Here is a 26429-nt window from a genome sequence, read left to right on the forward strand (position 1 = left end):
TGCCGATGTAGCTTTTAGGGGCTTGGTGGGCAATATTGAGTTTTTAAGGGACGATGCCAATTGTGGAGAGATATGGCTTGCAAGCGTCTCTTCCACTTTTGGCATCGCCCCATAACCATGTCTCCTCATACCCAACACATTACTGTAGGTGGAAGTTTGTGGGGTATAGACACGGTAGGAAACCTCTTCCGACACCTCGTGTGGAGGTTGGGAAAAAAAACGGTAAGCCCTGACGTGGAGGTTGAGCCAATCTAGATGGAAGGAAGCGCTGCTCTAGTTTGGTTTTAACCTGTAGCTCTTGTTTCTTGGCCGGCCAATCAATGTTTAATTTAGCCACAGCACGAGTCAACACCTCCACTAGGTCTTCACAAGTGAGAGAGTGAAGTGGCGAGTCTTCAGTCTCTCCATTTGTTACACTAACGACGTCCAATTCCTCAGAACTGGACACCATCAATGTAACTGCATCACCCGGAGCGGAAGAAACCACAATGCGTGCTTCCTGACTGTGAATTGACACATTGGATGCAGGAGGTGAAGGCTGAGATAGGGCAGCGCCCGTCTCTAACTCCTATCCCACATCCATTTGTGAACCCCACGACCTGAGGCACCACTCTGCCTCAGCAGAAGCGGGACCCGAGCCATGAGGAACGTGAGCCGAGCCACCCTCCTCTAAGAGGGCTCCGCTGTAGCGCAGCCTTCTTAATGGTAGCTGCTCACAGTCCTTTGAGAGCTGCCTGGGCATGCTGCACTCCCAAACAAACAACACACAATTGGTGTGTATCCCCACCCATAATGAAGCGAGGACAGGGATGAACACACTTCTTGAAATGCAGTTCGCTTGCCATTATAATAATATATATAATCAGACAGACAACAATAAATAGGACAGACAAGTTCACAGATAGCGCTGTGGTTTCCTGGTCGGTGACGTCACCCGACTATGACATTCTGTCACTCTATTGGACTGATTTCATACGTGCTTCATGACGCAATCATGCAGAGGTGTTCCCAAAAGCATTTGACGCAGTGCAAGTTCCCTTGAAAGAGAACTGTTAGTGTGTTTATGATCTTCAGCAGCATCTGATCATCTTCATTTTATTGATTCTTAGAGTCTGAGTACTGCTTTAAAATTGTTTATTCTTACTGTCTGTTGTGTTTGACATATTATGTTGGCTTGAAAAATTATTAATATTCTCTGGCTGCTTTATCTTTTATAACTGATTGGACTTCAGATTTACCTGAAAATGGTGATCAAAACTTCAAAAGTTTAAAACTGTTAAACTGACACAAATTTTAATCTAAACAGACAGAATCCGATTAGACTCAAATAAACTGCCATTATATCTAATATTTGTAATTATTCTCATTCTATCTATCTATCTATCTATCTATCTATCTATCTATCTATCCATCTATCTATCAGTTTGTGTCATTAAGCACCTTTAACTCTCCACCCATCCCTCATTTCCAGCTCAGATCTTCTGCAGTCAGACTCACTGTTTTGGACGATGTCCTGCATCTTCTTCCAGACTCTGAACGGCAGGTTGCCCAAGTAACGTGGCACATGAATCAAAGCTCCAGAAGCCATCTGTGGATCCGGCTGTGAGCTCTGGACTCTGGAAGAACATTCAGGAGTCAGAACTGCAGTGGCTTTGGATCAGAACCAGAGAGACCAGAGACAGGAGCAGATCACTCACCTTTCCATTGAGACTGGAAACTCCTGCAGAACAAACACACCATTTATCATCAAGAACTCAATCAATGAACCAATGATCAACCAATGATCTGAAATCAGACCTTCAGAAAGCAGACGTCATTGGCTTTCATCATCTCCTCCATGTCTTTGATTGTGTGTGAAAGAGTTGAGTGTCTGTTCATCTCCTCCAGTTTCTCCTTCATCATATGCTTCTTCTGCTCCTCTTCCTCCCTCAGAGCAGTGATTGTAGCTTCTTCTTCATCTCTGAGAAACTGATGAAGCTTCTCAAACCTGCTGTTTAATCTGACGCTCTGTGTGCTCAGCTTGAGACTGAAATCAGATCACATTCACTTCAATCATCTCAATCAACACACATCAACACTTCACATCATTAATATCAGAGATAAACTCAGATACCGACATATAACAGATCCAGAAGCAGATTGATGCTCGTCATTTACAGAAATAATAAACTGGAATCCATTATATTAAATATATCAGATCATAACTGTATATAGTGATCCTACAGCTGTAATGAAAATGACTGATTCTGTTTCCTCACCTTGATGACAATACAGTGAACTATGAAAACGTTTATTTGGTGTGAAAGCCCCCTTTATGACTCATTTTTATTTGACATGTGAAATAAGAGTCAGTTGTCTTACCTTATGTGATGAAACCACTTCACTGATGGGTCTGAATTTATGATTTTCATGTTTCTGTGAATCCCTGCACACTAAACACACAGGCTGTTTGTCCTCCAGACAGAAGAGTATGAGTTTCTCACTGTGTAAACTGCAGATCTCCTCAGATCCTGATGAACGCCTCTCATTTCTCTCCTTCAAGAACAACTCACACAAGTTTTGTGACGCTGGATTAAAGGGAGGTTCATCTCTTGAGGATCTTCTCCTGCAGAGAGGACATTCTTTGGTTTTCTTGGTTCTCCAGAACTGTTGAAGACACTCTTTACAAAAACTGTGACTACATGATAAAATAACAGTCTTGAAGATTTCACAGCACACAGGACAAATATAATCATCTTCAGCTGCTGAAGCCATTTTCACTGTTTGAAAAAATTTTCATTAGTGGAATTGCATTGTCATGGTTCAAATCATACTAATCTGACCGTAATCAGTTTGTAGTAGTAAACGAAGAGATGTCATATTGATCACGAGTTCAATATGGAGTACCGCAAGGCTCAGTACTAGGACCGTTGCTTTTCACTCTGTACATGCTACCCTTGGGAGATATCATTAGGAAGCATGGCATTAGTTTTCACTGATACTCAGCTCTATATTTCTTCGTGCCCTGACGAAACGTAGCAATTCACAAAATTAACAGAATGCATAGCTAATATAAGAAATTGGATGATCAGTAATTTCTTACTGCTAAATTCAGAAAACAGAGATTGTAATTTTTGGACCAAAAACTTCTTCACGTAATAATCTAGAATACTGTCTAACACTTGATGGCTGCTCTGTTAAGTCTTCGTCGTCAGTTAGGAACCTGGGTGTGCTCTTTGATACCAAACTTTCATTTGAAAGCCATCTATACCTAGAATATCAAAATCAACTGCAGGCAGCTGCAGTACCTATTTAGCACCTAAACTTTGGAACAGTCTTCCTATAGTTCAGGAAGCAAACCCTGGACTAAAAACACATCTGTTTAAACTTACATACCCATAAACCATTATCCACTTCTATAATTTAAATCATGTTAATTGTTAGACTGCACAGATTAGGTCAGCCGGAAATGGGAACACTTCCTAAAACACTTGATGCCTGCCAGATCCAGGCCGTATCCAGATGAGATGAAGGACCTGCATCTAGACATGATTATAACGCAGTCCTGAAAATTTCAGTCAGGATTCAGATCTCATCATAGCACAGAAACTGCACTCGTTAAAATTACAAACGACTTACTTCTAGCTTCTGACCAGGGTTGTATCTCAATACTAGTGTTGCTTGATCTCAGTGCTGCGTTCGACACTATAGATCATGAAATACTCCTAGACTACAACTATTACACTACGACTACAAAATTACTCTGGTATTCAGGGACAGGCATTACGGTGGTTTAGGTCATACCTATCAGACCGTCACAATTTAATCTATTTAAACGGGGAAAAATCTAAGATAACGATAGGAAATTATGGAGTGCCGCAAGGATCTGTGTTAGGCCCTCTGTTATTTTCAATCTACATGCTGCCACTCGGCAATATTATAAGAAAACATGGAATTTGTTTCCACTGCTATGCCGATGATACTCAGTTATATATTTCAACAGAACCAGACGAAATCTCTAAATTATCCAATCTGACAGAGTGTGTTAAAGAAGTAAAACATTGGATGACTAGTAATTTTCGTCTGTCAAATTCAGATAAGACTGAAGTATTACTTATTGGGCCAAAAACCTGTACACAGAATCTCTCAGGCTACAATCTGCATTTAGAAGGATGTACTATTACTCCATCCTCGACAGTTAAAGACCTGGGTGTTATATTACACAGCAACTTGTCCTTTGAAAATCATATTTCATATGTTACAAAAACAGCCTTCTTCCACCTCAGAAACATTGCTAAGATACGGAATATGTTATCTATTTCTGATGCAGAAAAGTTAGTTCATGCTTTCATGACGTCTCGACTAGATTACTGTAATGCATTATTAGCTGGTTGTCCTGCTTCCTCAATAAACAAGCTACAATTAGTACAAAATGCAGCTGCTAGAGTTCTTACCAGGTCAAGAAAATATGATCATATAACACCAATTTTATCATCTCTACACTGGTTACCTATTAAGTTCCGTATCGATTATAAAGTATTGCTAATGACCTATAAGGCTCTAAATGGTTTAGCTCCTGTGTACTTAACCGATCTTCTATCACCCTACAATCCTCCACGCTCTTTAAGATCACAAAACTCTGGACTTCTGGTTGTACCTAGGATAGTTAAGTCCACTAAAGGAGGGAGAGCGTTTTCACATTTGGCTCCGAAACTCTGGAATAGCCTTCCTGATAATGTTAGGGGCTCAGACTCGCTCACCCAGTTTAAATCTAGATTAAAGACGCATCTCTTTAGCCAAGCATTCACATAATGCATCTCATATCAGATCAATTGCACATGACTATCTTTGCTTAATGTTATGAACAGCAGCTACGCTAACTATTCTCCATTTGCTTTTCAGTTTTACCTTGGGACACCTGTCCCGAGGTGACTAGAGAGTACATTAGATATGTATCGTGAAAAGCGCTATACAAATAAATGTTAATTGAATTAAAATGAATTTTCAAGATATCTGAAACCCCACTCCACTCCCCCCAAAACAGGTGTTGGTGTAGTAAATATTTTCAACCCTTTTTTTCTGGTCTGTGTATATAAGGTAAAGCGTAAAGCAGTCATGTGGGATCTTCTGTGGTCAGAAACCTCATGCAGAGATTACATTAGTAAACTCTGCACCCTCTAAGAATCAGAACTGGCGAATTTGTGTCTGTGAGATCCACGCAAACCTGGGGCGTGTGATATGGGTCCATAATGAATGAATAATTGAAAGTATGGTATACCCAGAATAATCAAATATCTAAATGAATACATAACCAATGATTAATTTTTAATTGTGAACACAACCTAAGAGTAATAATCAATTGAAATTGATTATTCGCCCAAGCTTGTTGGATTCTACTTTTGGGCTGAAGGGGGTTTCCTACAACAATACTCTTGCACTCAACCATACATTACATTCAAATCAACTTCACTTGTGTGTAGCTTTTTTGCCATCTCATCAGCCTCTTCATTACCCTGGATCCCTATATATGCTGGAACCCACATAAAACCCACAGTGTATCCCATTTTTATCACCCGATTCAATGCAACAAGAATTTCTTATACTAAATTTGATCTGGTCTCACTCTTCCTACCCTTTATTGCCATTAGTGCAGCAGTGGAATCCAAACATAAAACATTTTTCCCAGGTCTTTGTCCCTCCACACACCCAGGGGCCCACAAAATTGCTACTAGGTATGTAAAAAGACTGACATGTCATCTGTTAATCGCAGTCCGAGTTTAATACGTAATTGAGGTATCCTGCTAAGTGTTGGAAGAGGGTGTAGTTTATGATCACATGGGTGATCACATGCACATCAAACAATATGCACACTCCCAAATGTCTATATATCCTAATTATTGTTAAAATGCAATTCATTTTTTTCCAGGAGCTCATTGCTTCTACCTTAAATTAAACTGCTAACAGTGATTGTAAATGAATTGCCTAAATTATTACATTATTAGCTAACTGCATTCTCTAAATTGTAATGTTGACATGCATTCTCTATGTATCGTGAAAAGCACTATACAAATAAAAGTGAAAGAAAAGAAACAACTGGAACTGTGCCTTATCAATCTATGAACCATTCAGCCTGGACGATGTAAAAGTAGGTTTTGTTTCTCAGCACATAAAGATTAACTACTTACTGTGATTTCAGACTGTTGTGATGTGGTTTCTCCACTGCATGGTTCTTCATGTGTATCTTCAGGTCACTTTTAAAAGAGAAACTCTTTCCACACTGATCACACGTGTGCAGCTTCTCTCCGCTGTGGATCATCTCATGTGTTTTCAGAGCTGCTAACTGACTGAATCTCTTGTCACAGTGTAAACACTTGTAAGGTTTTTCTCCAGTGTGAATTCTCTCATGTGATTTCAGAGGTCCTGACCGACTGAATCTCTTGTCACACTGTAAACACATGTAAGGTTTTTCTCCAGTGTGGACCCTCTCATGTCTTTTCAGATATGATAAATGACTGAATCTCTTGTCACAGTGTGAACACTTGTAAGGTTTTTCTTCAGTGTGGATCATCTCATGTGTTTTCAGATTTCCTGACTGAGTGAATCTCTTGTCACAGTGTGAACACTTGTAAGGTTTTTCTCCTGTGTGGATCCTCTCATGTGATTTCAGATTTGCTAACAGACTGAATCTCTTGTCACAGTGTGAACACTTGAAAGGTTTTTCTCCAGTGTGGATCCTCTCATGTGTTTTCAGATGTCCTGACAGACTGAATCTCTTGTCACAGTGTGAACACTTGAAAGGTTTTTCTCCAGTGTGGATCCTCTCATGTGTTTTCAGATGTCCTGACAGACTGAATCTCTTGTCACAGTGTGAACACTTGAAAGGTTTTTCTCCAGTGTGAATTCTCTGGTGCAGTTTTAAACGGCTTCCTGAAGTAAAAGTCTTCTCACACTCAAAGCACATGTACTCTCTCACATCATTATGAATTTTCTCATGCTCTTGTAAACTACACAGCTGCAAAAAACTCTTTCCACACACAGAACATGAATGTGGCTTCTCCTTCGTATGAACTGTCAGGTGTTTCTTCAGGTTTGATGCCCTAAGAAATATACTTCCGCAGTCATGGCATGTGTACGTCTTCTCTCCAGTGTGGATCTTCATGTGAAGCTTAAGATATTCTTTGGTCTATGAATCTCTTCCCACACTGATGACATACGAATAGCTTTTCTCCGGTGTGGATTCTCACGTGTATCGTTAGTTGTGTTGATTGACTGAAACTCTTCCCACATTGATGGCATACATAAGGCTTCTCTCGAGTGTGAATTCCCACGTGTTGATTAAGAGATGCTTTTTGGATGAAGCTCTTCCCACATTGATCACATGTGAATGGCTTCTCTCCTGTGTGGATACTCATGTGACGTTCAAGATTATGTTTGTATGTGAAACTCTTTCCAAACTGAGTGCAGGTTGTAGAGGTCTTGGCTCTTCTTTTCTCTAAAAATGTCTTTTTAGTCTTTGAGTGACTTAAATGTTTTTTTCCAGGTTTGACATGATGTTTCTCCTCCACTTCACTCAGTTCTTCATTCTCCTCGTTCTCTTCCATCAGGACTGAAAAGAAAGAAAAAAATGTCAATTTCATTTTCAGTACATCAAACCAATTCACAGAGAGGAATATTAAGAGAAAGGGCATAGAAGTGAAAGGACAATGTCAACCAGATCAAACTCAAGTTGGTGTCAACTCAATCTATGATTTCATTCAGGGATATAAATATAAACAAATTCCTATGATCGAACCTTGTTTAAATTAATCAATTAATGGTTAGCCTTAAAACACTGCTTCAAGAAGCTTCAAAGCTTTAAGAATCTTTTGTTTGAAATAAGTGGTTCAGTGCACCAAAATGCCATTATTTCCATAAACAAGGCTTTGTTATTATCATACCCCCCCTCCCCCCATTTCTGGAGAAGAAGTCAGCCACAGCCATCTGCACACCCGGCCTGTGGACCACCTGGAATTTAAAGGGCTATAATGCTAGATACCAACGAGTGATCCATGCATAGGTATCCTTCCTGTCTTGGAGCCACTGCGGAGGGGTGTGGTCCGAACAGAGGGTGAACTCCCGTCCCAGGAGATAATAGCAAAGGGTGAGGACAGCCCACCTGATGGCCACCTGATTCTCTATGGTGCTAAAGCGGTCCACCACATAGAGCAGCCTTCACTTGGATAAAAGTCTGATTACACAGCTCCATCCACTGGACCAGCTCTGGTGCTTCCTTTTTAGTGCAATCAGTCAGCGGGCTGGTGAGGTCAGAATGATTAGGCACAAACCTTCTTTAATATCCTGCCAGCACCAGGAACTATCTTACCTCCTTTTCGGTCTTAGGTTTTGGACAAGTTCCAACTGCTGCCATCTTATATATTTGGGGATGCACTTGTCCGTGACTCAAGTGGAAACCCAGATTCCTGACCTCCACACGCCCAACCGCACGCTTCTTCGTTTGCGGTAATCCACACTGAATCGAATCGAGCCATCTGTTTTAGGAACTAAAACTATCGGGCTCGCCTAATCACTGTTGGATTCTTCTATTACCCCCATTTCTACTTTTTTCTTGTGTTCAGGTAAACGATACGGCCGACTTCGTATTGCCAGGCTCGGTCTCAATATGGTGCTCAATGAGATTCGTTCGACCAGGTAGGAGCGAGAACACATCAGCAAATTCTGCTTGCAACTTGGACACATCAGAGAGCTGGGAGGGCGAGATATGATCTCCTCCCTGGGCCAATGCGAGAGATTGAGTTTTGGTGCTTACTTCTGGCCCAAGATCCTCTTCTCCACTCACTACCGTCGTCAGCACCACTGATTGCACCTCACTCCATGTTTTTAGGAGGTTGAGGTGATAAATTTGACATGCCCCGCTCCTATCTGACCGCACCACCTCATAATCGAGATCCCCGAATTGCTGTGTAACCTCAAACGGTCGTTGCCACTTTGCAAGTAATCTAGAATCCATCGAAAATGGAAGTAATACAAGCACTTTATCTCCCAGAGAAAATTTATGTAAATTGGTTCCGCTGTTGTACAGCAGGCTTTGTTTGTCCTGAACCTGTAACAAATTCTCCATAGATAGCTGCCCCAAAGTGTGGAGTTTTGTTCTCAGTTCCAGTACATAATAAATTTCATTTTTACTCTGTGAAGTTCAAGTCACCTTTATTTATATAGTGCTTTTTACAGATGTCTTTACTTGCGTGCTTGCCTCTTCGGTCAGCCCTTGTTAGACCAGGTGATTCCATGTGTTGGGTTCCCCTCTTGATCCCACGTGTGTATTCCACTTTAAGTCTCCTTTGGAGAGTATGTCTTCTCTTGGCAAGCCACTTTCCATCTCTGATGTGTAACTCCACCCTGTGGGTTGGTTCCCTCCGATTCTTATTACCGCTATGCGGTGCTGGAGGAACCCAGGGTTCTAACAGTGGAACTCATCTAAGGAAATAGCGCACGCATCCAATCTGTAGAGTGGAACGGTGCAGTAAGCGAATGACACAGAGCAGATCCAGCTAATGGCCCGAAGGGGTGAGTATACAGGAGAATACTCGCTCTACACTGAGATTATAAAATCTCGCAAATGTGTTAGGTGTCGCCCAGCCCGCAGCTCTACAAATATCTGTTAGCAAGGCACCGTGCGCCAACGCCCAGGAGGAGACTACACTCCTAGTGGAGTGAGCTTTCACCCCCAGGGGACATGGCAAGTCTCGAGCCTGGTAGGCTATGACAATAGCATCCACTAACCAGTGGGCTAACCTCTGCTTGAAGACAGCCTTCCCTTTCTGCTGACCTCCATAACAGACAAAGAGCTGGTCTGAGGTCCTGAAGCACTGAGTTCTGTCTATGTAAGTGCAGAGAGCATGTACTGGACAAAGCAGCACCAGGGCTGGGTCTGCCTCTTCCAGGGGCAGTGCTTGCAAGTTCATCACCTGATCCCTGAATGGAGTGGTGGGAACTTTGGGCACATATCCAGGCTGGGGTCTGAAAAACAGCCGGCCTGAATTCCAGGCACACTTCGTCAATGGAAAAAGCCTGTAGGTCCCCAACAATTGAAGTCAAGACCATCAGGAGCGCAGTCTTCAAAGATAGAAACTTCAGCTCAACTGAAAACAAAGGTTCAAAGGGAGCTCTCTGGAGAGTGGATAGAACCAGCGAGACGTCCCAAAAGGGAACTTGTGAAGGGCAAGGTGGATTAAGTGGATTGACCTACTCAAGGTGGATTGACCTACTCTCGTCACATTGGGCTTTCCTCACTCTCAACTCTTATTTGTATACGTAAACGCTGCTCAACGCTGCTGCCTGCTGTCTGACCTACGTTTGGAGCTTCGTGGAGTTTATCCTAAATCCTTCTCTTTATTCCTATTCACATAATATAACTTTCTTATTTTTCACTAGATTACCTATTGCATAATATTACTAAACGGAACGATTTATTACTAGTAATCTACCAGCGTAATCACCTAGTGTTAGCCATAGCCCGCTAGCCTGCTAGCTACCGTCTACTTTCTTTTTTCCTCTAAACCAACCTTCCTTGTCGATTTAATGGCGGATTTATCCGATGTATGTTATTCTGATCTGTCCTCGCCAGATCGGGAAGCGGTGGAGACGTTGCTGCCCGGCATTCATCGATCCACCGCGAGGTACAGCGTCCCGCACATCACCCTTGCCCCAGGCACCGGCAAGCGACCGAGACATCCAGCCAGCGAGTCCCGTGTGCGTTGCAGTTTTTCGGACGGCGTTCATCAAACACACGGTCAGTCATGTCCGACGATTATCATGTGTATTAAATGTAACATGTACAGCTTAGCTCTTTCTGTCAGCAGTGAGACTTACACATGTGATAAATGCAGGGATATTGTCAGGCTGACAGAGAGAATCTCAGAATTAGAGACACGCATCCAAACTTTAATTGAGGATAGTGAGAATGAAAGGGCCTTAGATACTGCTTTGGATGCGACTAGCCTAGTAAACACTGCACATTCGGTTCCGGTTGTAGAAGCCACGCAGCAGGCTAACTGGGTGACTGTGAGGCGGCATAGTGGCAAGAACAAACACCACTCTTCCGTTCCGATTAGAACATCAAACAGGTTCTCCCCACTCAGTGACGCACCCACTGAGAATCCTGTTGAAAGTGCCCTAGTTATTGGCGATTCTATTACACGGAACGTGAAAATAGAGACACCAGCCACCATAGTCACATGTTTGCCGGGGGCCAGAGCACCTGACATCAAAGCAAATTTAAAAGTGCTGGCTAATGCTAAACGTAAATATTCTAAAATCATTATCCACGTCGGCACAAATGATGTTCGACTTCGCCAGTCGGAGATCACTAAAATTAACATTAAAGAGGTGTGTGAACTCGCAAATTCAATGTCAGCAGAAGTAATTTGTTCTGGCCCTCTTCCTGTTCGTCGGAGTGATGAGATAGTTAGCAGGTTATCATCACTCAATGGCTGGCTGTCTAAGTGGTGTCCGCAGAATAATATAGGTTTCATAGACAATTGGAAAAGCTTTTGGGGCAGACCTGATCTGTTGAAAAGAGATGGTATTCATCCCTCCCGGGATGGTGCTGCTCTTCTATCTAGAAATTTGGCAAATAGTCTTAGAGCTAAACCATGACAAACCAGGGCCCAGATCAGGACGCAGACAAACTGGCTAAACCGACCGTCTGCTAGCCGCCTCACGTCACAGAACTCAGATAATTCACAGCACATAGAAACTCTTTCACCTAGATATTATCACATAGAGACTGTGTCTGTACCTCGAACTAGTAAATACAAAAAACTTCCGAAACCTTTTAAGGGTAAAAATTTAATTGATGTTCAAAAAATGAAAATCACAGATAAATCAGATAAACAAATGATAAAGCTTGGGTTACTGAATATTAGATCTATTTCTTCAAAAGCACTTATTGTAAATGAAATTATCACAGACAATAAACTAGACTTGCTGTGTTTGACAGAAACCTGGCTAAAACCAGACGATTACATTACTTTAAATGAATCTAGTCCTCAAGGTTATGATTATCGACACAATCCTCGACAGAAAGGCAAAGGGGGAGGTGTTGCTGTAATTTATAGTAATATATTCAGAATCATTCAAAAGAATTTCAAATATAATTCCTTTGAAGTGATGGTGCTTTATGTAACATTATGTAAGTTGACATTTGTGCTGGCTACTGTATACAGGCCACCAAGGCACCATACTGACTTTATCAAAGAATTTGCTGATTTTCTATCAGAGTTAGTACTGGCTGCGGATAAAGTCCTTGTTGTTGGTGATTTTAATATCCATGTAGATAATAATAAAGACGCATTTGGATTGGCATTTGCAGACATTTTAAACTCTATTGGAGTTAGACAACACGTGTCAGGACCCACTCATTGTCGTAATCATACCTTAGATCTAATACTGTCGCATGGAATTGATATTGATGCTGTTGAAATCCTACCGCAGAGCGATGATATATCAGATCATTATTTAGTCTCGTGTATAATACAATTAGCCAAGGCTACAAAACCACCACCCAGCCATAAATATTGTAGAACCATCACGTCTACCACTAAAGATTGCTTTATAAATAATCTCCCCGAGCAGTTTCATCGCCTTAGTATACCTGACAACTTAGAAGAACTCGATGCTGCAACAGAAACTATTGGCTCTCTAATTTCCAGCACATTAGATGCAGTCGCTCCTTTACGTCTAAAGAAGATTAAGGAAACTAATCCAACGCCGTGGTATGATGAGCACACTCGGGCTCTAAAACGAGCTGTTAGAAAAGCTGAACGTAGTTGGAAGAAAACAAAACTAGAAGTTTTTCGCCTTTCATGGAAAGAAAAAATGATTGAGTACAGAACGGCTATAAGAAATGCTAGATCTACTTATTTTTCAAATCTCTTAATAGAAAACAAACATAATCCTAGGTATTTATTTGACACAGTGGCTAAATTAACTAGAAACAGAGATTCAACTGCTGACGTTTCCATAGAGCACAGCAGTAATGACTTTATGAACTTCTTTACTTGCAAGATTGATAATATTAGAGAGAAAATTAAAAACATGCAACCGTCTACAGTTTCGCTTCAGACAGTGCACTGTAGTGTCCCTGAGGTAAAACTAGAATCATTCGCCGCTATAGGAGAGGAAGAATTATCTAAACTTATCAAATCATCAAAATCAACGACATGTATGTTAGACCCAATGCCGACTAAACTACTGAAAGAAATGCTTCCAGAGGTCGTAGGTCCACTTCTTGATATAATTAATTCATATTTAACACTAGGATACGTGCCAAAAACCTTTAAGCAGGCTATTATTAAACCTCTTATTAAAAAACCTCAACTAGATCCGAGAGATTTAGTAAATTACAGGCCAATCTCGAATCTACCTTTTCTGTCAAAGATACTAGAAAAGGCAGTTTCAACACAACTGTGCTCCTTTTTAGAAAGAAATGGAATCTGTGAGGATTTCCAGTCAGGATTTAGACCATACCATAGTACTGAGACTGCTCTCGTTAGAGTTACAAACGATCTACTCTTATCATCCGATCGTGGCTGTATTTCTCTATTAGTGTTATTAGATCTCAGTGCTGCTTTTGACACTATCGATCACAACATTCTTTTAAAAAGACTTGAAAACTATATTGGCATTAGTGGAATTGCTTTGGCATGGTTCAAATCGTACTTATCTGACCGTTATCAGTCTGTAGTAGTTAATGAAGAGATGTCGTATCGATCACAAGTTCAATATGGAGTACCACAAGGCTCAGTACTAGGACCGTTGCTTTTCACTCTGTACATGCTGCCCTTAGGAGAGATAATTAGGAAGCATGGTGTTAGTTTTCACTGCTACGCTGACGATACTCAGCTCTATATTTCCTCGCGCCCTGACGAAACCTACAAATTCACAAAACTAACAGAATGCATAGCTGACATTAAAAACTGGATGACAAGAAATTTCTTATTATTAAATTCAGAAAAAACTGATATCCTAATCTTTGGACCAAAAACTTCCTCACGAAAAAACCTTGAATACTCTCTAACACTTGACGGGTGCTCCATTAAATCTTCGTCCTCAGTTAGGAACTTGGGTGTGCTCTTCGATACCAATCTTTCATTTGAAAGTCATGTTTCTAGTATCTGTAAAACCGCCTTCTTCCATCTAAAAAATATATCTAAATTACGACATATGCTCTCAATGACAAATGCGGAACAGTTGGTTCATGCATTCATGACCTCAAGACTAGATTATTGTAACGCTCTACTGGGTGGTTGTTCTGCTCGGCTTTTAAACAGACTACAGTTGGTCCAAAATGCGGCAGCTAGAGTTCTTACTAGAACCAGAAAGTATGACCATATTAGCCCAGTTCTGTCAACATTACATTGGCTCCCTATTAAACATCGTATAGATTTTAAAATCTTGCTACTTACTTATAAAGCACTAAATGGTTTAGCTCCCCAGTACCTAAGTGAGCTCTTAATGCATTATAGTCCTTCACGTTTATTGCGATCTCAGAATTCAGGCCAGTTGATAATACCCAGAATATCAAAATCAACTGAAGGCGGCAGATCCTTTTCCTATTTAGCACCTAAACTCTGGAACAATCTTCCTAGCATTGTTCGGGAAGCAGACACACTCTGTCAGTTTAAATCTAGACTAAAAACACATCTCTTTGCTCTTGCATACACATAACACATTATCAATACATTAACATTTTTCAAATCCGTTAAAGGATTGTTACGCTGCAATAATTAGGTCGGCCGGAACCGAGAACATTTCCTATAACACTAGATATACCTGTACATCAGAATAAGAATGGCATCTACGCTAATATCTGTCTCTCTGCTTATCCCGAGGTTTTCCGGGTGCTGGATCCAGGCCGTATCCAGATCAGATGGAGAACCTGTGTCTGGACCTGACTACAACGCAGCCCAGGAGACAATGGGCCTACAGATCCAGTTCTGGCTGCATAGATTTTTAAATCCCCGTATCCGCTTACAAATATATATATATAATCTATTTTTAATCTCTATAATAAAAATGTATAATTCAGATTTTGATCTCCATATCCATTTACATATATTATATATATCTTCCAAGGGGTTTTTTCCCTCCTAGGACTTTTTTCCCACGCTGGGTTTTCTCCTAGGGGGTTTTTTTCCACCCCTGGGAGTCAGCCGACATTGGCTTAATGTAGCACCATCTTGTATATGTTACATATTACCACGCTTGTTTGTACAGCTTATTTTTAACCACTTCCCTTTTTTTCTGTGCGTCTAATATGTAAAGCTGCTTTGAAACAATTACCAATTGTAAAAGCGCTATATAAATAAATTTGACTTGACTTGACTTAAGTCCCCCCCAGGACTGTTGTTGTGAAAGCTCATTGGCTGCATGATTGAGTCGGCCCGGAATGTGAATGGCATGAAGTGGTTCTTCTGACTCCATAAAAAGGAGATGGCGGGTGAGTTGCGACATGCGACGGGAGCATAGATCACCCTGACAGTTGATGTATGCTACAGTCGCAGAATTGTCCGTACGGACCAGAACATGCTTGTCTCTAAGCAGGGCACCGAAGCAGTGCAGAGCAAGCCGTACTGCTAGCAACTCGAGGCAATTGACGTGCCACTAAAGTCGGGGTCCTGTCCAGGAACCCGACGCAGCATGCCCGTTGCACATGGCACCCCAACCCGTAGCTGAAGCATCTGTTGACACAACAACATGCCTGGACACTGGTTCTAGGGGAACACCGGCACATAGAAACGTAAGGAGAGAGAGCTTGATGGCAGGTCAGCTTAATGGTCACTTGGAGCATGCCTTGTTGCCATGCCCATCACGGGACTCTGCCGTGAAGCCAATGCTGAAACGGTCTCATATGGAGCAACCCCAGTGGAATGACAGCCGCTGTGGAAGCCATATACCCCAGGAGCCTCTGAAAAAGTTTCAGTTGAACTGATTCAGGCAATTCAGCAGAGACATTAGCTGCGTGTACATGGCGACAGAGTCTATTTCCATACCGAGAAAAGAGATCCTCTGCACAGGGGAGAGTTTGCTCTATTCCCAGTTGACCCAAAGGCCCAGATGGGCGAGGTCTCCAAGCACCATATCCCTGTGCTCACACAGCTGATCTCGAGAGTGTGCTAGAATTAGCCAGTCGTCAAGGGAATTGAGGATACGGACACCCTGGACCCTGAGGGAAGCGAGAGCTCCATCCGTGACCTTTGTGAATATGCGGGAAGACAGGGCCAACCCAAACGGGAGAACATTTTTTTACTGATATGCTTGCTCCTCGAAAGCAAAGCAAAGAAAGGGTCTGTGTCGAGGAAGAATGGAGACATGAAAGTACGCATCCTTCAGGTTGATGGCTGCAAACCAATCTACTGGATGAACACATTCGAAAATGATGGGCGTTAACATCTTGAACGGAAGTCTGTGAAGAGCTTGGTTCAAGGCCAGTAGGTCCAGGATTGGTCGCAACCCACTTGTTTTCTTGGGTACTATGAAGTATGGGCTGTAGAAACCTGACTTCATATCGGCTGGAGTGACCCTTTGCCAACAGGTTGGCAACCTCCGTACGCATGACAGGAGCATCCTTGCTGATCTCGGCAATGAGCAGGCTGATGTGTCTGAGCCGGCAGCGGTATAGGAGCAGCAGCTGGCCGCCGGGGCAGAATGTGCTTAATTGCTTCAGACTGCTTCTGGGCAGCTGAGAATTGCTGGGCAACAACCTCGACTGCATCGTCAAAAAGGCCGGTCTGGGGGGACACAATTGCTTTGCAACCAAGCGCTCCACTGGGGGTATCCCAGCATACCCTCTGGCTGCTGTGCCATCGAGGGAGGTGAAGGCGGAGGTAGCACCAGAACGGTTTCGGGCAGATAAGGGTGCCTTCCATGAACTGGTAACTTCCTCATGCACTTCCGGGAAGAAAGGAACGGGTGGGGGGGCACCAGCACGTGCAGCCCCCAGGAAACATGTTCAAGCGGTTCAGGACGGGGTAGAGGATTCCACTCCAACTCAATGTTCTCAGCAGCCCGAGCAAGCTTGGCCGTCAGCTCGGGATCTGGCTCGGGCAACGCTGACCTCCCAGGGGGAGGCAACGCAGCCAATCGTCATCTCCCGAGGACTCAAACCCGCCCTGAGATGCAGCCATCGACATACGGTCATCCTCCAGAGACCCAAACGAGATGCTGGGTCCCCCCCGGAATGGAATCAGCAAGCCTGTCCGGGAGCTCCACCGGCTGAGGTGCTTAAGAGGGGGAAGTGGCCCAAGGAGGTTGTTCCACACCTTAACCCTCAGATCACCCTGGCCAGCAGCCAAAGTAGCCCCCTCATGAGAAGAGGAACTAGATTGGGGTGTGGCAGAGGGGACTCGATACTGTTTAACCCTTGTGCGGTCTTCGTTTAAGGTACTACACTCGTGGTCTTCAGGGTCTCTGGAGACCCCAGCAACAAAATGAAATTTTGTAACAATATAATATATTTTTTAAAAACCAATGCAATTTTATTCTGTTTATTAATGTTTTTACCCAACATTTGTGCAGTTTTTGGAGGATTTGTGACATCTTTTAAATTTATATAAATAAATTACAAATATTTTTTAAATAGGTTTTTTTTATGTACAATTCACTTTATAAAAAGGCCCAGATTTCTAACTTTCATTCATTTTCATTCATTCATTCATAACATGGATAATTTGACATGGTTTAGTGTAAGATTTTTGTCCATTTTTTGGAAAATGCAGTTGTAAAAGTAAAAAAAAACTAACATTTTTACCAGTAGATGGCTGCAGAGGTCCACTATTTGCTATGTGCTATTTGAATGACTGAAAGATGTCTTTTCACAAGTTTTTTTCAGTTGGATTCATATCTAAATGTTATGAAATCACAATTATAACAATAAAAATTACTTTTTGTCAAAGTTTAGCATTTTTACGACAATTTTTACGACACAAATGGAGCACAAATGATTGAGACTATTTTGCCGACGTTTTGCGTTGGGTGGGGGGCCAACTTCACGCAGGTCTCTAAAAATCATCATTTAGAGATTCTTTTAATGGCACAAACCTGCACAGTTCGAGCACAAACGAACAATACCTGTTTGGAGCAATTTGGATGGCATGGGGTGGGGCGTTACATAACTGTTCATAAAATTTTTTGTTGGTCTTAGTTACAATATTTGTTTTAACAGCACAAACCGGCACAAACTGAGCACAAAGAAATGGCACCGGTTTCATGCTCCCGAATTATATTTGTTATTACTAAAGAGGAGAAATAGATACAGTGTTCATTTTAACAGCACAAATCGAGCACAAACGAACGACGCCAGTCTGGAGCAATTTGGACAGCATGGGGTGGAGAGTGACGTCACAGCTCCCGGATTATATTTGTCATATCTGTGGAAGGAAAACAGTTACAGTCAGGGGTGGACTGGGACAAAAATTCAGCCCTGGCACTGTAGCCACACCAGCCCACATTACCACACCCACAGACATGCACATTCCCAGGTGAAAAAACTACACTTCCATAATGTACTTAAAGTGCTCTATTTTCACACACTACACTTGTAGTACACTTGAACCTATAACACTACAAATACAGAGATAGTATGTTAAAAGGACATTTAGTTCTAATTCATGGTGTCTCAAAGTAGCACAGTTGAGTACACTTAGATGTTCTTAAAGGATTAGTTCACTTTTAAATAAACTTTTCCTGATAATTTACTCACCCCCATGTCATCCAAGATGCCCATGTCTTTCTTTCTTCAGTCGAAAAGAAATTAAAGTTTTTGATGAAAACATTCCAGGATTTTTCTCCTTATAGTGGACTTGAATGGGCACCAAACAGTTGAAGGTCAAAATTAGTTTCACTGCAGCTTAAAATTGTTCAACACGATCCCAGATAAGAAATAAGGGTCTTATATAGTGAAACCATCGCTCATTTTCTGAAAAAAATTTAAAATTATATAAGTATTAACCTTAAAGGTGGTAAAGAGGATGTTTTGTTTTATACATTTTTGCAATATTACTTGAAACTGTCTTTACTAACTGATAAAAGACTATTTATTAGGTGCACTGAAAGGAATATTATTAATATACATCATCTGTGCACGAGGTAGGGCCTTAAAAACATCAGCCAATCGCGTAAACGATTGGCCCTCTGGCTTGTCAATCACTGCCATGACGTTCCTTGTGAGAGACGCGCGGCTGCACGCTCTAGTAACTTTCCACACTACATGCGCCGCATGCAATGTTTTTGTCAGGAGACAGGAGTAACAACTGCAGATTATGAGGTGAGTCCGACATAATGAATCCACTAAGTGTGTGCGCGGCTTAACGATTGTAAGGCCGATTATGAATGTAAATTGATACTTATGACTGATCGCGCTCAAACGCGTCCAGTCAGAGCCAGTTGCGTTCAGTCTGCGATTACAGTCGGTGTTCAAATTCCATGTGAAAGTATATAAATCTGCTTCAGGAGCAGGAAACTATCGCTGTATGTTGAGCACAGTCAGAATGTTTTAGCTAGTCGTAAAATGTGTATCATTTCAAACGCTCATTTCAAAAACTCAGTCGACGAAAACATCCTCTATACCACCTTTAATTGCTCATCTTGAACTAGCTCTCTTCTTCTTCTCCTCTATTTGAATTCCAGCAGTGTAGACGCTGCTAATCGTATTACTGCCCTCCACAGGTCAAAGTTTGAACTAATTGTTATATGCAATATGCTAGTTCAATAGTATATAACAATTAGTTCAAACTTTGACCTGTGGAGGGCAGTAATACACTTAGCAGCGTCTACACTGCTGGAATTCTAATAGAGAAGAAGAAGAAGAGAGCTAGTTCAAGATGAGTATTTAAGGTTAAAACTTATATAATTTTAAATTTTTTTCAGAAAATGAGCGATGGTTTCACTATATAAGACCCTTATTTCTTATCTGGGATCGTGTTGAACAATTTTAAGCTGCAGTGAAACTAATTTTGACCTTCAACTGTTTGGTGCCCATTCAAGTCCACTATAAGGAGAAAAATCCTGGAATGTTTTCATCAAAAACTTTAATTTCTTTTCGACTGAAGAAAGAAAGACATGGACATCTTGGATTAAATTATCAGGATAAGTTTATTTAAAAGTGAACTATTCCTTTAAGATGATATTAAGTACTAAAGAAGAAAAAAAATACTATGGAAGTACAAAATTAAGAACAATCTATTAAGTACAAAATGAGTGTGCGAAAACAGAGCACTTTAAGTACATTATGGAAGTGTACTTTTTTCACTTGGGTTGCTATACATTTTTGACGTGTTTTTGACTATATTGCAAGTAGCATACAGCAGTCCGTTTATGCTAAATCCCACCATATCTGCTGATATTTCAGCCATGTAATTCAGTAACAGGCTAGCTAACACTAACAAATTATCACAAAGTAATGACATTTTAAAATACAGGCCTATTGGTATTGTATGCTATGCTTACAACTAGAGATGAACCGATTGCAGTTTTCTTGGCCGATTCCGTTTTTTTTTTTTTTTTTTTTTTGTGATCTGCCAATACAGATTTTTGCCGATTCTGATGTTTTTTCTAATTGACAAGATATACAAACAAAAATCTGTTTTTCTTCAAAGCAGTTTTATTTTCATTAAAAAAAAAAAAAAAAAACACATGTAAAAAGTCAGTAATGAATGATAAAAAGCTCAAATAAATGCAATAGAATAAAGAGAGCTATGAAACTAAGTTTTTCAGGTTAACTGGGTTTTTATTCAGGTAAGAAAATACTACAGAAATGAAAGTAATCAAATGTAAAATAACACATTCACATTGTTTTAATTTCTGTAGTCTTTATTGTAAATATTAATACAGATCAACACTTACCATTAAACTTATAAAACATATAACATAGTTGGATTTTCTAATAACTGCAATGTAATAAGATCATTAACATGTTAGTTTTGTACTGAAACTGATAATGATCATAAAAACTTGAAAAATGAAAAGCACCACAAAACAATGTTGTATTGTAATGTATATGTAATGTATTGATTTAAAATGTCTTGTGTGCTTTATTACAGGCAATGTAAAGTATTTAAAAGTATCTGTTCCAGTATAATTTAAAGTAAAGTAACTAATTTAAGAAAGTTTTTAAGTAAGAAATTTGATCTGCCAAAGATGTTAGTATAAATAAAATGGCGGAAGCAACACTTGAGATCGATTCACATCAATTCCCCTCACAGATCTCAAACTTTGACTTTTGTCTTGACATTCATTAGCAGTTTTCACTATAAAACATCGAAACAATCACACAAACGAACACAAAATCGCTCAGGTCTGAATGAATTCATCATATTTTCCTCACAGATCTCAAACTTTGACATTCAGTAACAGTTATTATCACTGTAAAACATGAAACAATCACACAAACGAACACAAAATCGCTCAGGTCTGAATGAATTCATCATATTTTCCTCACAGATCTCAAACTTTGACATTCAGTAACAGTTATTATCACTGTAAAACATGAAACAATCACACAAACGAACACAAAATCGCTCAGGTCTGAATGAATTCATCATATTTTCCTCACAGATCTCAAACTTTGACATTCAGTAACAGTTATTATCACTGTAAAACATGAAACAATCACACAAACGAACACAAAATCGCTCAGGTCTGAATGAATTCATCATATTTTCCTCACAGATCTCAAACTTTGACATTCAGTAACAGTTATTATCACTGTAAAACATGAAACAATCACACAAACGAACACAAAATCGCTCAGGTCTGAATGAATTCATCATATTTTCCTCACAGATCTCAAACTTTGACATTCAGTAACAGTTATTATCACTATAAAACATGAAACAATCACACAAACCAACACAAAATCGCTCAGGTCTGAATGAATTCATCATATTTTCCTCACAGATCTCAAACTTTGACATTCAGTAACAGTTATTATCACTGTAAAACATGAAACAATCACACAAACGAACACAAAATCGCTCAGGTCTGAATTAATTCATCATATTTTCCTCACAGATCTCAAACTTTGACATTCAGTATCAGTTCTCACTGTAAAACATGAAACAATCACACAAACGAACACAAAATCGCTCAGGTCTGAATTAATTCATCATATTTTCCTCACAGATCTCAAACTTTGACATTCAGTAACAGTTATTATCACTATAAAACATGAAACAATCACACAAACGAACACAAAATCACTCAGGTCTGAATGAATTCATCATATTTTCCTCACAGATCTCAGACTTTGACATTCAGTAACAGTTATTATCACTGTAAAACATGAAACAATCACACAAACGAACACAAAATCGCTCAGGTCTGAATTAATTCATCATATTTTCCTCACAGATCTCAAACTTTGACATTCAGTATCAGTTCTCACTGTAAAACATGAAACAATCACACAAACGAACACAAAATCGCTCAGGTCTGAATGAATTCATCATATTTTCCTCACAGATCTCAAACTTTGACATTCAGTAACAGTTATTATCACTGTAAAACATGAAACAATCACACAAACGAACACAAAATCGCTCAGGTCTGAATTAATTCATCATATTTTCCTCACAGATCTCAAACTTTGACATTCAGTAACAGTTATTATCACTATAAAACATGAAACAATCACACAAACGAACACAAAATCACTCAGGTCTGAATGAATTCATCATATTTCCCTCACAGATCTCAAACTTTGACATTCAGTAACAGTTATTATCACTATAAAACATGAAACAATCACACAAACGAACACAAAATCGCTCAGGTCTGAATGAATTCATCATATTTTCCTCACAGATCTCAAACTTTGACATTCAGTAACAGTTACTATCACTATAAAACATGAAACAATCACACAAACGAACACAAAATCACTCAGATCTGAATGAATTCATCATATTTTCCTCACAGATCTCAAACTTTGACATTCAGTGACAGTTATTATCACTATAAAACATAGAAACAATCACACAAACGAACACAAAATCGCTCAGGTATGAATGAATTCATCATATTTTCCTCACATGCTGCACTAAATGTTTATTTCAGCAGGAAGACGACAGAAAAGACGCACAAGTATCGCTGTGCTCGATGAAAACAACACAGAAATGAGCCTGTCGCTTGATCAAACTGTATAAAGTGTGTTTGATGGTCGTGTAAATATGAGAAAAACCGCTCGACTCACCTCAGAAGACACGAATGAAACTGAATAATTGAAGAAAAAGCGTGAACTGTGACTTATTCAGCTGTCAAAGATTGATGATCAAATCTGTCAAATCGCTCCTCCATCTGAAGGCTGCGTCCTATTTTTTTTTCTTAATTTCTCTGCTGCGTCCTAGTAAGGGTGCTGATGCAAAAAATGATTATGTCAGAAAGCATAGAGAAATTTACATCCCACTCAAACTCATGTTTTTGTCTAATAAGAAAAGGTCAAATGGAATTATCCATTATGTCATAGACTGGTCAGATGTCAAACATAGATGAAAATAGATATAAGGGTTGCTCTGACACCCTTCAGGGGGTTTTGCAGATCTTACATTATCACATGTCAGCAGAAATAGAAACAGACATATTTTGATCAGATTCAAATGAGCAACTAATTCTGAAAACACCATCACTTCTGCAGTACTTGGCAGGCGTCCAATATCTAACCACAAATGTGTCAACACCTGTCACACTGGAACACTTGAAGAACAACTGAATATATAAACAAGCATACATACTCTTAAAGATACCAGAAGAATAACCATAAAGGACTACAATAAAGAGTAAATGCTTGGAAATATGATGGGAATTAATATATGGAGTAGGAGTTATCAAACTCGGTTCTTTTTAGGTACCGAACGAATTGCCTCGATACTATCCAGTATTGAAAAGTGTCTTGTCATTCGGTAATAAATTGTTATTTATATCTAAACATATAAAAGTATGCGCGCGAGAGAGAGCCTATGTGCGAGAGAGCGAGTGAATCAACGGTTTCACTTTCAGTTTATCTCCGAAAAGGACGGGTGAGAGCTCCGGCTGTTTATGTGAGCAGCAGGTTCACTACAGATACTGTGAACAGAAAACTGAAGTGTTGCACTGCCTGCCAATGTTTTTAGCTTTACATCAGCGTTTGTTCCTCGAGTCTATGGATCGCGACCGGTTTGTGACGGGCTCTAGTTCGCCTGCACGAGCACAGGCTCTGGCTCCAGAACGCGAACAGTTCTGCTGGAAAAGGGGCACCAGCGTCCTCCTGATACTGCCATACTGCGATAATCTTAGATATCTTAACCATGCACCACAGCTCAAATTTCCCCATGGTTTGTGCCCTTATCCAAATTTACTAAATTTTAACCTAATCACATGCTTTCTTCCTAATTCTCCCAGCTCTTTCAACCAGACAGAAATATTTAAAATGCATTAAAAGTCAGAATAACAAGATGATACGTAAAAGATATATATATATATATATATGTAACGAATAACGAATGTAGCGGTTATTAATCAATTTATGGATGAAATATTGAATATAATAATTCATAAGGTTATGAATAAATTATGATTCATATATCGACCCAACGGGGAATTGAACATATATTGTGAATCAATTACAACGAATTATAATCAATTACATATATGATTAGTTCTGGTTTAATAATTATTTAGAGAAACTGTTCGTTTGACCAGCAAACTAAGTCCCTCACAGAATATTATAAACGGAGTTATTCTCTGGCCAAGAGAATATTCCTATTATAGCATCAAAGCATAAAACGATCGGAAAACGTTAAAGTGACTTGGTCTTCAGTTGAAAGAACAACAGAACAATTGAGCATGAATTAAGTGTTTAATATATGCAAACTACGAATACTGAGGTTATACGTCTAAATATATATACAAGAATATACACATATGTACAAGAGTGGAAGTAGAGAAGGAAAGAGAGAAGGCAAGTAGCAAACTTACAAAACAAGTCCTTGAGGCCAGCGCGGAAATCAGTTTCATCATCTAAGATTGAGAAACGGCAGTATACTTGCATTGGTTGGTGCGTGTCGAATTTCAGGTTAGCGCTGGTGCAGTTCGTTGGCTTCCTTCCGTTCCGCGGGAAGGTTTGAACTGAGGACTTGAGAGTGAGTTTCGCTGGAAGATGGCGGTCCCGAAGCTGAGCGCGATGGCAGCGCGTGGTCACCGGAGGCGTACCGGGAGAGACGAGTGAGACAATCGGGAGAACCCCACGAATGATTCAGGGCCGTCGGGAACACACCAGGAGAAGAGAGAAGAAGCCAAGAAGAAGGTGTGTGTCGTTGTTTTTATGGAAACCCAAGCTAACACACCTCCTGAATTTCAGCGACCAATAGATGCGCAGCACTATTTGGCGGGCAAAGTTCCTTTGTTTGGTCTCCTAGCTGAATTTGCATACTTAATGACTATCAGATCGGATTTCCAGATGTAGTACGTTCTTCACAGGATCATTAAACACATAGAAAAATGCATTTGTCCGTTTTGTGACATCTCTCAGTGAATAGCTCGAGTCCGGAGCTTTAAAACGAGATCAAACTCGATAGGTCAGAAAGGCATAGAAAAGAAGTTATGGTTTACAGACCAAATTCTATCATTAAAATGCACACTAGCACAAATACACTCATTTAAACACTAGGAAACATGCATAGGCCCTAAAATACATGATGAAATACATACATGAAATACATATATTTCAGCATAGTTGTATTTTACATATACAGTCAAAAATGTATGATTGTGTGTTTCTGTATGTGTCTGTGTGTGTGTTTTTGTGTGTCCCTGTGTGTGTGGGGTGTTGGAATGTGGGATCTGGTCAGTCTCTGGGGGGGGGGGGGGGGGGTGCTCCTTTTGAAGTCACCAAAGTGAGGAAGTTGCACTTTTCTGTTTACCCTCGCAGGTCCACAAAAGTGTCAAGTGGGCTCATCTTATGGCAGATCTGTTCAGAGCCGGCGATGAGGTTTTACAACCCAGTCCAGGCATTGCTAAAAGCGTTCTGAACATTCCAAAGTTTATTGATTATCCTGATACGTGTGCATACGCTACATATATATATATATATATATATATATATATATATATATATATATATATATATATATATATATTAAAAATGAAATAAAAACAGGAAAAGGAATTAAAAGAATAAAAAGATAATACGTATAAAATAAAATGCAAACAGTTTGGACATAGCACAGTGATCAATCCTGCGGGCCAAGTAATAAAAAATAACATTCCAATTAATTGCAGATGGATGAGAGATGAATAATTAAATTGATTTTAATGAAGACACGGAACTCTCATTTCAATGTAAACCGAATATTGAAGGCCAAAAGGGCCCAAAACACATGAATTTCAACACGTTAAATACGCGTGAAAAATCAATGCGT

General features: G+C 40.1%; 1 protein-coding gene across 2 annotated transcripts; it reads right to left on the bottom strand.

The window, feature by feature from the left end:
* Positions 1-1836: 1836 nt before the first annotated feature.
* On the bottom strand, positions 1837-23447 carry LOC125247066 (zinc finger protein 501-like). Of its 2 annotated transcripts, none has more exons than XM_048158234.1 (4): positions 23228-23447; positions 6165-7585; positions 2362-2605; positions 1837-2026 (listed from the first exon to the last, which is right to left on the bottom strand). In XM_048158234.1, the coding sequence occupies exons 2-4, from the start codon at positions 7136-7138 to the stop codon at positions 1982-1984; spliced, it is 1263 nt and encodes a 420-aa protein (XP_048014191.1). In that variant the 5' UTR covers positions 7139-7585; positions 23228-23447; the 3' UTR covers positions 1837-1981. The 2 variants fall into 2 exon arrangements, with proteins under 2 accessions (XP_048014191.1, XP_048014198.1); XM_048158241.1 differs by lacking the exon at positions 23228-23447 and adding an exon at positions 7984-10362.
* Between the last annotated feature and the right edge of the window lie 2982 nt (positions 23448-26429).

This window comes from Megalobrama amblycephala, linkage group LG1, assembly GCF_018812025.1.
Source record: "Megalobrama amblycephala isolate DHTTF-2021 linkage group LG1, ASM1881202v1, whole genome shotgun sequence".
NCBI lineage: Eukaryota > Metazoa > Chordata > Actinopteri > Cypriniformes > Xenocyprididae > Megalobrama > Megalobrama amblycephala.